The sequence below is a fragment of the Onychomys torridus genome, chromosome 3, assembly GCF_903995425.1.
Source record: "Onychomys torridus chromosome 3, mOncTor1.1, whole genome shotgun sequence".
NCBI lineage: Eukaryota > Metazoa > Chordata > Mammalia > Rodentia > Cricetidae > Onychomys > Onychomys torridus.
Window position 1 is genome coordinate 139,557,099 of NC_050445.1, and position 15,562 is coordinate 139,572,660.

Genomic DNA, 15,562 nt, shown 5'->3' on the forward strand with positions numbered 1-15,562 from the left:
GAGCTAGCTATAAAGGAGACATTTGTATATACAGATCTGAGGCTCCAGGCAGGCTGCTGCTGGAAGTACATGAGTCATTTTTGTAATGAAAGTTGGAGTGTGAAGGGCAGCTTAGTGGAAGGAAAGAAAGCCTGGGATGTCCGGGGAAAGCAGAGGTGCGAGCCACAGTTGAGACTGAGAAGGAGCAGCCAGTGAAGTGGGGAAATACAATGGAGATTGTTATAATTCTCTAAGAGAATGGAGTAGCCCAGTGATGGTGGTGTTCAAAGGGGCATCATGTAGGAAAAGAACTTGAAGGGACCCACTGGACTTGGTGGCCTGATGGTCACTGGTGGCATTGGTGGGTCAAACTTCCTAGAGTTAGGGCTCTGAAGCCCCACTGGGAGGAGCAGAGTGAGCGGTATGGGTGATGAGGAAAGGGGCAATGGATGTAGAAAACTCTAGCAAAAGGTGGGGTGTCTTCTCTGCAGTTACTGTGAAGATGGCTTCATGCACTGTACCACGAGTGGCGCCCCGGGAAGCCTGTTGCCAGACATTGTCCTCAGCAGCCCCCTCTCTCACCGCAGTGAGTACCGTAGCCCTGAAAGGCTTTTCTCTTCCTTTCTGTCTAGACTCTTTCCCATGAATTGGGGGAGAGAGCTGGCTGCATTGTCTGATGTGTGCAGGTGTTCAAACATGGGTCTGTTTGCCCATGGTAGTCTGAGTGCAGTGAGCATCTGGGGGTAGTTGATGGGCTCGTTAGAAATGGTGCCCATTGTTCCTGTTCTTCAACGGCTTGTCTCCTGTGGGCACGCTGATGAGGAAACCTCCTTGGATGCTTGTCAGATGGATCTGAAAGAAGAGGGCTGCAGGGCAGTCCAGTTTGAGGCTCTGAACAGTTGCTGTACTGTTTGAAGACAAGACACAGAAGGGAGAGGGATGACCGGGTTCTCATTTCTAGATAAGAGGCAAATCTGTGAAATGTACAGTGGAAAAACAGGGAGGTCGTGTGAGGTGTGTCAGTGATGGCACACTGTGATGCCGCCACCTTTAAAGAGCGGCTGGCCTTGGAGCAAAAGCCCAAGAGTCCCCATGGCTGATGGGCTTTCCCTTCAGTAGTTGTAACTATTTCCTAAGTGTTCCTATTGGGTATCACCAAGCTCCATTTTAGTACCTTCACCCATGTCTTCTCCAGCCTGAGTCTGGAAATTTCCACAGTGCATCTTGGTCCAGTGCAAACTGGGAGAGCAGAGTCAAGAGGGATGTGAGATGAAAGCCATCAGGTGACGACGCCTGGGGTCAGTAGAGCTGACACCAGCTTGGCTCAAAGCATGGAGATAGATAAGGTTGCAGCCCTGGTCTCCTGTGGAGACCCTGGCTCAGTGCTAGAGTGCACTATAGGCTGGGCCCTGTCAGGTCTTGGAGGGCGGGCAGCTCTGAGTCTCCCAAGTGAGTGATGGTACCTGTGAGCTACAGGTCAGGACAGAAGGGTGGTCTGCCACGGCTTGTCTTACAACCTTTTTTCCTTTCTCAAGGCAAAAGGAGTCTGTCCTGTCGGCCACCCATGGTCAAGCTGGTGTGTCCTGCTGACAATCCACGGGCTCAAGGGCTGGAGTGTGCCAAGACTTGCCAGAATTATGACCTGGAGTGCATGAGCCCGGGCTGTGTGTCTGGCTGCCTCTGTCCCCCGGGCATGGTGAGCCTCTGCATGGTGAAGGAGCACCTTCCCATCCATTTCATTGCAGGCAGAGGTGAATGAGGAGGCTGTGGAGTCAGAGAGAGGAAGAAACAGGGATGGGGATGAGGGGCAGATTCATCCACCAAATCCAGGGAGAGATTTGGGAGGAGAATATCTGGGGTTGATCCTGATGGGATTGGATACATACAGAGAAGATCGTGGCTCACAGAACTACCCTAGGAAGCAAAGAAACTATTTGTAGGAAATGCTTATGGTCTCTACTAGAATTTCCCCAAAGGTAACATTCCATCCATACTGCAGGGGGATAAGGACCCACACATACTTGTGTGTGATTTACATATACTTGTCTGTAACCTCCTCTTTAAGTCTGTTCTAGTTGGCTTTCTGTCGATGTGATAAACACCATGACCAAAAGCAACGTGGGGAGGGAAGGGTTTATTTTACCTTCTGCTTTAAGGTCAGAGGGGAGTCAGGGCGGGAACTCAAGCAGAAACAGCAGAGAAACTCACTGTCCCCTTTCTGTTGGGCTCAGGCTTAGCTAATTTTGTGTGTAACTCAGACCCTCCTGCCTATGATGGTATCACCCACAGTGGGCTGGGCTCTCCGACATCAATTATCACCCAAGATGTTGCCTTCCAGATATGCCCACATGTCAGTCTGATTGTTTCCTCTTCCTAGGTGACTTGAGATTGTATCAAGTTGACAATAAAAACACAACCAAGAAACTGTCCCTGCCATATCACAAGCAAACTGTGGCTTCTCTACACTCAAGCTTAGTTTTCTGGCTCCATAAAATGACTTGTGAGGTCTTGACTAGCCCCGTGTGTCCCATGATTCTGGTTCTGGGGCTGCAAATGTCCCTGATGGACACACAAGGTCTAATGCTTGTTTGTGACCACCTGGCCCCTCTGTGTATCTTCTAGAATGGTGGCAATGGCTGGAGCATGCCCAAGCCTTCCAACCTCCTTCCTGCTACTGTTAGGTCAGATTTACATTGAATATGTCTTACATATATTATTATCATCACCTTGAAGAATGCAGTTTCTGGACTTTTCTTTTTCAAATGCATCCTGTCTTTACACTGCTCCTGACTCCCCTTTTCCATACACGAAGTATGTAGTGAGGGATTGAGACAGAGCTGTGGAGGCCATCATGGAAGTGGGTGGGGTGGCTTGAGTATGCACTGGTGATCCCAGGACACTGCCTGACAGAGCTGTGGGTCTTCTGTCAGGGAGACCAGAATGTATTCCGTGTCCTCAGGAAGGCTGGACACTGAGCTGAGTGCAGGACAGAAGGCCTGCCTGTTCTCTACTTCCTTTCTAGCTCTCTCTCCCAAATGGAGAGCTCTAGTACTTCTCTTGAAGGTGTTCCCTGCTGCCTTCTCCCCTGAGGCTTCTGGAACCATCTTGGAGACTGGCCCTTACACTGGGCAGTGTGGCTCACACAGTAAGAGAAGGATGGCCAGTGCACACAAGAGGAGGGATCTCAGCCTCAGGTCTGAGCAACAGGCAGGGAGTAAGAGCCCCAGAGACAAGGTCTCACTGTGAGGGTCTTGTGACTTTACAGGTACCGTTGTCCCCATGGTGTTTCTGGAGGGGAAATCTTGACCTGAGAGAAACCTCAGGCAAGAAAAGGGACTTTGGGATTATAGCAGCATCAGGAACCATTTCTTTTATCTTTATGTTAAATTGAAGAAAAAAAGACTTGAGATAATGCCTTATTTTGTTGCCCAGGCTGGCCTTGAACTACTGAGCTTAAGCAATCCTTCTGCCTCAGCCTCCTGAGTCGCTAGAACTACAGGCAGGCACACTCCATCACGTCAAGTTGGGTCAAGACTTCTTCAAACAAAGTGTGTGTGTGTTTTCTCACACTCGAGTGCATAGGAAAGCATCCAGATAGTATTAAATATTAATAACTACAACAATTTCATTAGACCCCCAGTCCTGGGTGGGGAGCGTGACCTCAGATCTAGGATGCAGACACTTCGCCAGGCACTCCGTTCTCATCCAGAACCCCCCTGCTACACATTCTTAGAAGTGCTTGTAGCTGAGGCCCCTTGCAAAAGCTTCTGTCCCTAGAGGTTGGGTTATTTTCACAACTGCTTCATTACAATGCTTCCTGATGCACAGATAGCCGGGGCCAGATTTGGCAGAGCGGAGAAATCTGTGTAATTTATGAAGTGTGCACAGTGAGCTGGCTGCAGCACCTGCCATGTGTTCCTGGCCACAGCACAAAGGAAAGGGAGCTGGGAACATCTTGCCTGGGTGCTTCTGATGGTGCAGGCCTCATACCAGGGCTGTTTCCTGTTCTCTGTGTGATGAGGGAGGGCTATGGCATGGTACCAAGGGTTGGAGCAAGGGGCCAAGGATTCTGCATTCTGAGGACTTGCAAGGGGTAGGCACGATCTGCTGAGATCTGATGGAGACGGATCTGCTGAGAACAGAAAGAGACCCCAGCTAGCACCTCCACCACCCTCTGACCCCACACTCTTGTATAGTCATTCAGTCTTTATCTGAATCCCAGAGGCCTCCTCTGTCATGTCCTCAGCTGCCTTCCTCACTTTGATGACTGTGGGTGTAAGGGAGATATATGCAAAACCACTTTTAAATAACAAGATAGGGGGGTTGTGGGTGGAACAGTTAGGAGAATGCTTTTCTAGCATGCAAGAGGCCATGGGTTCAATCCCCAGCATGAAATGGGTGGTGGTGGTACATGCCTGTGGTAGAGGCAATCGGGTCAGGAGTTCAGAGTCATCCTTGGGTACTTGTGGAGTTGAAAGCCAAACTGGTTTAGAGATCCTGTCTCAAAAAAAAGCGAGAAAATTCACAGAATTGTAGTAAGAGCCGTGAGTGTGGTGTTTGTATATCACTGAGGCTTGGTCTCAGATGGGTTAGCTCCTCATCTCAGCCACTCGAGGGATGGTGGAAGGTCTGTTTTCTTCCATTTCCAGTCTGTTGTGAAAATGGATGATCTGAACCACAAATCAGCAGAAGGGCAGTGCTAGGGGCTGGGAGTGTGTCTTAGTTCCTGTGCTATTGCCGTGATAAGACACCACGACCAAGACAACTTGTTGAAGAAAGAGTTTATTTGGGGCTCCAATTCCGGAGTTAGAGTCCATGACCATTGTGGGGAACATAGCAGCAGGCAGGCAGGCGTGGCGCTGGAGCAGTAACTGAGAGCTCACATCCTTATCTGCAAGCAGGAGGCAGAGAGAAAGAGCTAACTAAGGATGGTGTGGGCTTTCAAGACCTCAGAGCCTACCCTCAATGATGTCCTCCTCCAACAAGGCCACAGCTTCTAATTCTCCCAAATAGCCCCACCAACTGGGGACTAGGCATTAAAACAAGAAACCTATGGGGCCCTTCCTCATGCAACCATCACAGGATATGAGTCAGTGCAAGCAAGGCCCTGGGTTCATCTCCAAGCACCCCACAGAACAAAAACCAAACAGACAAACATGGGAAAAAACCCACACAAAGTACAGTCTCCAGCCAGTTTTCATCACATGTGACAGATATGACATTGCAGTCTGTTTCTGCATTCTCCTTGTCCCAGGTCATCTCTGGCACTGACCTCTCTCTGAGTGGCCATTGTCCTCATCTAAAAACCACGTTTCCTACTTTAAGGCACGAAACACTCGTTTGAAGATGTGGGAGGCAAGGAGGGAGGCCTCTTTCCCAGCGTCCCAGGCCTGGCACCTGCTCAGAGCAAAAGCCTTCTGCTCCACCCACAGGCAGCAGCAGACTGTCAGTCCCTGCAGCTGCTCTCGGGGTCTCCTCACAGGGATCTTTGTTTCCTGACCTGTAAAGCTGGGTTAGAAGGATTTGGAGGGAAGGTTAGAGATGACAGATGCTCACTGTCCTTTGAGGTGCTTTGTAGCTGGTGTCATAGTGAGTTCATGGAGATTAAAAACATGGATGGTGATAAGGGCTTCCCAAGTCTTTTATTGGTTGTTTTGAATTTTTGAGACAGGCTTCATTCTGTCCAGGATGGTCTGGAACCTACAAGGTAGCCCAGGCTCAGCCTTTTAGTTTAGTTGGAAAATGCTCCTGAACTTTTTGCCTGGTGCAGCCACTTTTTTACGTTAGGATATTACCTAATTTTGCCACTAGTCAGCAGCAGAGCACAACCCATGTTCCTGCTCGCTGTACTCCAGCCACAGCTGCGGCTCAGCTCTTTGTAGGAGCCTAGGGCAGAACCAGGACCCTTCAACCCTCCTGGTCCCCCAACCCTCCGGCAGGGACACTGGCTTGCAGATCTTTAGGCTTCTGAGGAAAGTGTAGCACGTTGTCTGAGAGATGGTGATTTATCCTTTGAAACCTGGCAGTTACATCTTTCAGACTGGTACCCCGGTCTGTGGGTATTAGGTAACATCCTGCTGCTGTGAAGGATGCTCATGCTCCTGGTCCTTGGATGGATCGAAAGACATAGATAGTTCTTTTAAAAACCAGATCCAATGTACACGGTCCTATCTGGAGTGAGCTTTATTTTTGGGGGGGCACCAGAGATTGTATGGGCCCTTGTGCATGTTAGGGGAGTACTGCATCAGGTTATAAATGTTTATAAGATCCAAGAAAACCCATCTCTGACAAGAAATCTTCCTCTATTCACAATTTGCCACCTAACCATGCTCATTGACATATGATGGGCATATGCTCATTTTGGTTCCTGAGCCAGACTTTGTAACCAAGCATGACAGGAAGAGTCACTTCCGTGTTAGTGTGAGTTGTCTGATCAGATCGCCTTCCTCCTAACGATCACGTGTTTGACTTCAGCTACACTCGGCTGTGAATCTTGATGGAGTAGAGTCATGGAAGATGGGAGAAGGCAGCATTTGGGAGGCTGGTCTGTGTGGTGTCACCTATGGTGATGAATAAGGGGGAATTTCCAGAGAAGGGTGGCAAAGCAATATTTTTTTCTGCCTCATGATTGTTCATGAACACAAGGACGATGTTCTCAGCTTGAACAATGTTTACTGAACAATTGCAAGTTGATATCCTATAGGGTGGTAGTAATTCCTGCCATGCTTTCTGAAGTCTCCTATGGGTTTCATAAATCTAACCTCAGTACCACTGTAGTGTTCTCAAAGGACATGCTGGACAGAGACTGATGCCTTCATGTCAAACCGTGACTTGCTGCACAGGACCTGACCTGCCCACTTCCTGGCCAGTCCCCCTCCTTTTCCCTACACCCCTCCTTTGTCTTTGTGGTTCTCAGTTGCCAGAGCTTTCTTTAAGGCTGTGGGGTCCTCAGGGTGCTTTTGACCAGGCTCTTATATATCATTTCTCTCCAGTCAGGAATTTTCCACATAGTGCCTGGAAACCCCCTCCTCTCCTTTCCGGTCATAGTTTGCCTCCTCACCGGCCCCATCCTATGGAACACTGATCTTGATGCTGCAGCCTGCCAGCTAGTGATGTGGTTTTACTAACACAAGCCAGTGTGTTGTATGTGCATGGCCAGTGAGAACTACACAAGTCAGGGCAGAGAGGAGAGTGTGCACAGCCAGTGAGAAGTCAGAGGAGGAGGGTTCGCTAGCACAGTGGTAGTGGTGCTGTCTTATCACAGAACTGGGCTCTGAGTGTTATGTACATTAGAGGAGGGCTGGGCACATGGACCCACCTAGATGAAGTGGGAGCAGAGAGATCCTGGACCGAGAGGTGAGCATGGCCAGGATGCACACAAGGAGGACTGGGAACCCCTCGTCAAGCCTACCTACAGGTGACGAGCAGAGCCTCCCGCAGAGGTTAGACACTGTAAGCAGGGCTCTATGATTCCCTTCCCACAAAGGCTTGCGACTCAGCTCCACTAACTGTAGGAGTCTGCATAGGTCAGCCATTCTTCTGGCAGCCACTAGGTGGCAGACTTCAGACTGTAGTCTAACCTGACGAAATTTGGAGGATGTGGGCATGAACCTTTACTGTGAACCTTGGAAGGCTCTGAAGAGAGATGTTTGCATCCCCTCCTTGCTCCTACCAACCCGCTGCCTTCTCTGCTGGTCTCCTAAGCTCCTTGTATTCTAAGAACTGTGGTCCCAGGCTTAAGCACTACCAAGGACACTGTGGGCTGGCATATTCCTAGGTCTTTGGACCAATATTGCCCCATCATTTAGAGGACATGGGACTTGGGGACACCTCCTGAGGCTGACAGATGTGGTGCTAAGTGGAGAATAGTATTCTTCCCATCTCCCAGTACACATATGTGTGCATACACAATTTTAACCTATGATTCTGATGTGGAACTCCTTCGCATACACATATTCTGAGGGCTTAGTTTCATGTGAAGGTCTAGGAACTCAAGCTTGCAGTGGGGTGGGGGTCACCAGATTACTGGAGTGAGAATCATCTATACCAGGTACCTCTCCCTGCTAGCTAGGTAGTTTTGGAGCCTAGCAGCTGGGGGCCTTCACCTAGGCAGTCCCAAGGGACAAGAGAGGGTGACGGGGAGAATGTATGATCAAAGTACATTGTATCATCCCAGGTGAGGTCCGTCCAATGCAGGTACAAGGCTGCTTCTTGGCTGAGGTGGTACTGGATCATGGTGGTGGGCTCAGGGTGGGCTTGGTAGTGCTGCTTTAGCCCACTGAGTCAGAAGGTCTGGTTTCTTTCTCCACCCACTTGTCCCTAGACGACCCAGGAAGTGCAGCATGCTCTGGAGTCACTTCCTGAGGGGGTGAGGAGGGAGAGAGAGACAGCACCTCTGTAGATAGCATGTCAGAGCATCGGGGCTGGAAAAGGTGACCTTGGGAGGAGGGTCACCTGATACGAGTGTCTTAGACTTTGCCAGACTTTGATATGTCTCCTCTGCCCTATCTTCAGTCTCTCTTCCAAGGCACTAAATGCTTATCAATTCTCATCAAACATGAGATTCATTTTTTAAAACTATAAATATAACATCTACTCATCAAAAAACATTGTGGAAAAAAATAAAACTAAAAAGAAAAATGAGCCCAGAACTCCTTTATTTCACAGCTCACTACCTGGAGGCAACCTCCCTACCTCCTTCTAGCTCTGGTTAACAACCAAGTCTGTATTACATACATGTAAATTTGGGACTACATATGTCTAGAGTTTTCCTCCCCATTTAAAAACTAACGGCGTAGATAGGCATTGCTCACCTCATTAAAGAGTCCTGTGAAGAACCCTCTCACACACCACAGCAAACCAGCTCCCAGGGATCCCTTAAGAACGGCATCATTTGCCTGCCTCTGAATACTTGACTTTATTTTTTCTCTTTCAGTTCATTGGCAAATACTTCTTTAGTCTCCATCCATAACTCCCGTGTCCTCTGGAGACATCCTTTGCTTGTCATGGCTGGGTCTGGGATATGCCTCCCAGGACTTCTGACATGGGTTTCTAAAGTCTTTGCAAACATGTCCCAGGTTATGTCACCCAGCAGGACAGAAGCAGTTGTGTCTTTGGTTGACAGGGAGACACAGTGTAGAAGGTGCCAGTGTCTGCCAACACCCAGCCTTGTGTTGACCCCTGCCCTGGCTAGTGTGCTGCAGAGGTTGCTCTGCCTTACTCCCTCTCTTTATGCTGGGCTCCTGGCAGGCTTGAGCTCCACAATGCTTCCTCAGCAGTGATCAGTATCAGTTCCGGTGGCCCTGGAGACATGAATGACTGGAGTTCTTTATATGTAGGTCCGGCATGAAAACAAGTGTGTGGCCTTGGAACGGTGCCCCTGCTTCCACCAGGGCCAAGAGTATGCCCCAGGAGCTACAGTGAAGATCGGCTGCAACACCTGGTGAGGCCCTGGGTATGCCGTGGGGACCAGCCATCAAGGTGGCATGAGGGTGTGTGGGACACAGGACTTTGACACTTGTCCTCACACCCTGGGGATACTTCCTGCTCTTTTCCTTACTCTGCCTCTGTTTCCCCATCTGTGAAATGCCCCTTTCCATCGCTGGGCTCAGCCATGCACCTGTTCCCTACAGATAGGCAATTCTGTTCTCAGAGAGTTTTCTTCCGCAGAAGGCTCACAGTGACCAGGCTGCTGGGGTGGTGGTGGTTTTGGGGGGGTGTTGTTGTTGTTGAAAAGGTCCTCTCAACCCTCCCTCTTTCTTCCTTTTTTAAATTTGTTTTTATTAATTGTATAAGGTAATGATTTCATTCTGATGTTTACACACATGTGTATAATGCTCTTTGCTCACATACTCTCCCGCGTCACTTTCTCTTGTCCCTCTCCCTGCTCCTACTGTCCCTCTCCCTCCCCCAAATAGTCCCCCTTCTACTTTTGTATCTTTTAAATAAATCTAGACCCTGCAGATGAGAGAAAACATGTTAACTGTCTTTCTGAGTCTGGCTTAATTCACTTAATGTGATGATCTCCAGGTGTTCCATCGTGCAAATGATATGGTTTGTTCTTCTTGAGGCTGAATCTCAAGCCCCGTCTCTTCCCACAGGCCCTGCACTGCCCATGAGTGTTTGGAGAGTGAGGAGGCAGCGGTTGTTTCCGGCTGCCTTCTTTGGCTATTCTGCGCAGGCTCCCTTACACTTACCCCACCTTTCACTCTGGGCTATAGACTATCTCGGGGGTGGGGTGGGGTGGGGGCTGTGGATGGAGGTGGGGGAGGGGATGAGCGCCTGAGGTCTGAGCTCACCACCTCTGACGCATGAGTGGGCTTCCCGACATGAGCTCTGGTTAAGGGTAGTAAGGGGTGGGACATGTGGCTGGCAAATTGGTATAGAATAGATACATAACCACATACACACACACACACACACACACACACACACACACACACACACACGAAACCACTCCTGGCAGACTTGCACACCCATTCTATTTTCCAGTCTCAGAATGTCCCTGCTGAGATCTCTATTGGTCTGTCTGTGATACGGTGACCCTATGGCCAATCCCAGGCACTCTGTAATGTTTAGGGTGAGGCCACACTTTAGTGAGTCCACGGCAGATGGCTTGGAGAACCCCCACCTTCTTTTCTGCTTCCTGGAACACCCTGGACACCCATTTTACTCCATATCTCTGTTTCTTCCTCGAAACTAGAGAGCAGCATGACCTCCCTTCCCCCTGTAGACCCTGTGCTAGGCCTCTAAGGCCCATGCTCCTTCCATAGGCTGCAAATGCTCAGCTTCTTGAGGCTTCCTTGGTGACTACCTGGCGTCTTCTTGTCCCCCACAGCCTCCTTGTTCCCTGAGACCCAGTTGAGCCCCTGGCACCCAAGGTGCAAACCAGTCACGCTCGATTGCTTTTCCTAGTGTCTGCCAGGAGCGGAGGTGGAACTGCACGAACCACGTGTGTGACGCCACGTGCTCTGCCATTGGCATGGCCCACTACATCACCTTCGATGGACTCAAGTACCTGTTCCCTGGGGAATGCCAGTATGTTCTGGCGCAGGTGAGACAGAGAGGGGGTACCATCCGTATCTAACAGAGCAAGACATGCTGACAGTTTCTGGGTCAGATTCTGTCTATAGAAAGAACTTTGACATTTGGTTTTGTCAGAGTAATTTTCTAACCCTTCTAAAGGGTGCCTTGCTGCGAGCCATCCCTGGGGGTGGATGGGTCCTGCAGAGGGTGTAAGGAGTCGGGGAGGGGGGGGGAGGAAGTGAGCCAGGCCATGGTGGTCAGGAGAATCCTGCAGCCTGACTGACTAGCAGCCAGAGTGTATCTTTATTTATATAGGATTTAGTAAGCAGGGATACATTCATGATGGTCCAAAACATAGATCATATCATTTTTGTTTTTGGACATGTGTTTCACTTCCTTTTGCTCATCTTTTAGTCATCATTAATAAACTGTGACAGAACAGAGTTATCATTTCCAATCATTTTCCCTCAAGTTTGGACATCATTAATAAACAGTTTCATTCTTACTCATTAACCCCATAACCCAGTTTTTGAGAATCTAGAGGCATATGACAGCCTGTGCTCAGGCTGGTAGCTTTGATTACTTCAAGGACACTAGACTAAAACAAAATCTTCAACCACCTCATATTGGTTTAAATATTAAGGCAACTCCACATAGTTAAATGGGAGGTTTATTTTGTGGGGTAACTTCCAAGTGAAGGGATAGTTAGGTTACAGGGTCTGGCAAAGGTGTAGCACAGTCCGGCGGTGTTCTCTGGAGAACTCTGCTCGGTCTACCTCCAGCATCCAGGGTCCCGGAACCAAGAGAGCTGGCCCACCCATATCTCAGGTCTTCAGGGGTCTTCTCTTGGCTCCACCTTGTAGGTGTGACAGTTACCAAAGCCTCAGTGGGGGTAGTACTTCTAGGCCAAAGCTGCAACAGCTACCCACCACATCTCCCCCTTTTGTCTAAATAAAAAGGTTCTAACCTAATACAAGACTATATACAGTAGGAGTGATTATCGAATATTGTCCAGGAGTAATAAGGGATAATGACCTAGATAAGATGGAACTACAACCAATGTGAACAATCAAACAAGAGACACATACTAAAATCCAGAGAAGTCTGGAGCATAGGTAAATGGCATGTTACAAAGATCATTCCAAAAGGTATCCTATCCTGAAGAACCTGAATACTTTATATGTTCTATCTAAGATTATATATATATACTAAGTTGTAACTATAACTGCACCCTGGGCATTTGCCATCTCCCAAGCAGTGTATTATTAACTCTCAGTGGTCAGAGTGCCCAGGAAAAATCCTCAGGCCAAAGCTGGTGCAGTTATGATTCAAATTCTGACATAATACATTCAATGTTCTCATTCATATCTTTATAGAATTTGTCTATATGTCTAATTCTGGCGTTCTGTTGTTCCTTGGTCATGAGTGACCTCTGCATGAGCTAACTGTTCTAAGAGATGGAGGTCCTAACACCTCAAACCTTTATCATCTTTCCATTCCATACTTTGCTCATAAACATGTCTCTATGTAGGGCAGAGTTGTACGCCACGTAATTGTCTGAGTGTACAGTGGGAAGAGCCTTGTAATCTGAACTGTGGACAATTCCTCTTACCCACCGAATCTTGTTGACCTTTTTGAGATTACTTTGTTTTGATTATCTTGTTCCTGTATAAGTACAGGACAGATATTTCAAGAATGTCTTATAGCCTCATGAAGAGATCTCTGGCTTCTTTATGTGTCACAACCTCCAAGGCGAAAGGAAGATTTTCAAGTAGATGGGGATAGCTCCCTCAAAGTGTGTGTGTGTGTGTGTGTGTGTGTGTGTGTGTGTGTGTGTGTGTGTGTGTATAGTATGTTCAGGACTTCCCTGGGTAAGCATAGAAGCAGCATTCTTGGGAGAAGGCATAAATGATTCATAAGAAATTTTCCATCAATCCTATATCTCCAAATTGTACAAATATTAAAAGTGCCCCAAGCATGTAACTGGTGGAGATGAAAACCGAAGGTGGCATGGCAGCCATCTTGCGGCTCAGCTGGATCTTTGTCAAGCAGCTGTGCTGGCTTTATGACTTCTGCCATTCCATTCAGATATGGCTGTGCCAGTGCCTGAAGGTGTAGGAAGTTTAAGAACAGAATTTAATTTTCTGAGCTGGTTTGGTGTGGGATAAGGCTACCCTTAGGCCATTTTAGCACTGATATAGATCAGAGAAAGATGGCTCTTTATTTTGGTGGACACCCAAACCAGGCTACATGGGGAGCTGATCCTGGCTGCATTTCACCCTCCTGATAGCCTATTGTTAGGAAGTATCCCTAGGCAGAGGGATTACCTGAATGATCCCTGGAGTGTGAAGCCTGACCTATGGTCCTACTGGAACTTGCCACCATTTTTGACCTCTGAGCTGGTCAGTCTCACATAGTGATGAGGGGAAGCTGGGGTCGCTGGAGGCTAGGAGCCCAGCAGGGAGAACATAGGACACCCTAGCTGGTGAGTCCCTGCCAGCCCCTGTGCCTCCCTATCCCCACTTTGTGAGTTTTTCTTGCTGGATGACACCAGATGATTTATGAAGGAGGGCAAGTACCTTCCTCAGAGCTGAGCACTGTGTGCTCTGTGATACATTGAACTCATGCAGTTTCTCGGTCTCCATTCTCTGGGGGAGGTGGCTGCTTAGAGCGATCTGAAGGTTCAAAGCCAGAGAGGGGGCTCAGGATCTGTGCATCAGGTATTACTGATAACCAGTGTTACCATGTGCAGAACCTGTCAGGCATTATTGGTAACCAGGGTTACCATGTGCGGAGCATGCTAGGAGAGGATAGAACCCCTGTGGCACCAGCCAAGCTGGCCTCACATACTCCAGCTCGCCCAGGGAAGTCGTGTATTGGGTAGACAGTGTGTGCACATCTTGAAATGGCTTTTCTGATGCCTCTGACCTGGGTGTTCCACCTAGAGCTTCCCCACAGGCTCTTTGTCTTAGCATCAAAAGATCCCAGCTTCAAGGGTCAACGTATCTATCAGCTTCCAGAGCAAGGGATTTAGCTGAGGCACTGGCCACTCCCTAGCATCCCCCTGGTTGGCAGACCTTCCAGAGCAAGTGATCCTGTTTTCAGGGAATCCCCTTCCAGACCATGTGCTGATTTTGATTCTCTTCCCTCTCCTGGGGCCCACCCTGTGGGGGCACCATTGGGCTTTGACCTTCGGAAAGCCAGGTGGTGACAAGAACAAGCCCATATCTACAGCCTTGTTCTGCTTCTATCCTATGTGACCAGGAACCATGTTTCCCCAACAGAGCCAGGAAGTGGACTAATGCTCCCCTTATAATTGGCCCAGCTGTGTTTTCTGTATTTCTGTGTGTGAGTACATGTATGTATGTGTGTGTCTGCATGTATATGTATACGGAGACACATGAACAGGTATACGTTTTCTAAGTACATGTGTATACATATATATGTGTACAGGTATGTACCTGTGTATGCATGTTTACTTATGTATATGTTTATGCATGTGTATTGTTGTATGCTTGTGCAGGTGCATGTATATATGTGTATACATGTACATGTGTGTTTGTGAGTATGTATATTCATGTGGAAGTGTATATGAATATGTACATGTGTTTGTATATGCATGTGTGTATGTATGTGTATTTATATGGGTAGGTGTATGCTTCTATATGTATTTACATGTGGACATACATGCTGACTCCTCCAGCTCCCCTGTTCCACTTCGTGTTTTTTTACCATGCCAATGCGCTGACCATGGGTATCAGGCTTACCTGTGAGGGCTGAGGTTGGATACCTGAGAGAGTTACCTGTAGATACCTCCCACTTTCCCCCACATGCACAGCACATCTGACGATATTCTGTGACATGTTCAAAGACCCCAGAGGTCACGATGTCATCTTCTGGGAGAAGGGATAATCTCTCTTTCCTGGTGCCTTCTTTCCCCAGGATTACTGTGGTGGGAACCCAGGGACCTTCCGGATCCTGGTGGGAAATGAAGGATGCAGTTATCCTTCAGTGAAGTGTAAGAAGCGGGTCACCATCCTGGTGGAAGGAGGGGAGATTGAGCTGTTTGATGGAGAGGTGAGTGCCAGCTTCTCCCCTTTCCCGTGTGTCCCCTTCTAGTCCCTCTGGTTATTAGGAGTGTTTTCCAGGTGTTTGTTTAGAACTGTGCTGACAGAATGTGCAGCCACTGTGGAGAATGAGGTCCAGCAGTGTCAGCTGGTCCTGGATTGTTATCCTGTGAGCAGAGCAATTGGCAGGCTAATACAGCTAGTGTGAGCGAGCCTGTTGTGGTTCAGGTGTGTGTCTGTGTGGGAGAGGATGCACAATGATCTCTGCCTAAGAGAGGAGGAGGCAGTGCTGACTGGGGAGGTGGGCGGAGCATGGCAGGCAGGAGGAGTTTCCCTTCTGTGAACAGTGGTCCCTCTTAGCCCTGGTGGATGCCTGAAATCACAGACAGTACAGAACCCAGTATGTTCTGTTCTGTTTATCGGTGATGTCTTAGTTAGGGTTTCTATGGCTGTGATGAAACACCATGACCAAAAACAAGTTGGGGAGGAAA

At 48.6% G+C, this 15,562-nt stretch overlaps 1 protein-coding gene across 1 annotated transcript in view; it reads left to right on the plus strand.

Annotated features, from left to right (window-relative positions):
- The window catches only part of Vwf (von Willebrand factor), a 133,782-nt gene that overhangs the window by 62,256 nt on the left and 55,964 nt on the right, over positions 1-15,562 (plus strand). Inside the window, exons 17-21 of the mRNA XM_036181447.1 lie at positions 471-565; positions 1,515-1,675; positions 9,318-9,421; positions 10,894-11,032; positions 14,947-15,081. Coding sequence (XP_036037340.1) covers positions 471-565; positions 1,515-1,675; positions 9,318-9,421; positions 10,894-11,032; positions 14,947-15,081 — 634 coding nt within the window. The remainder of the gene's footprint in view (positions 1-470; positions 566-1,514; positions 1,676-9,317; positions 9,422-10,893; positions 11,033-14,946; positions 15,082-15,562) is intronic.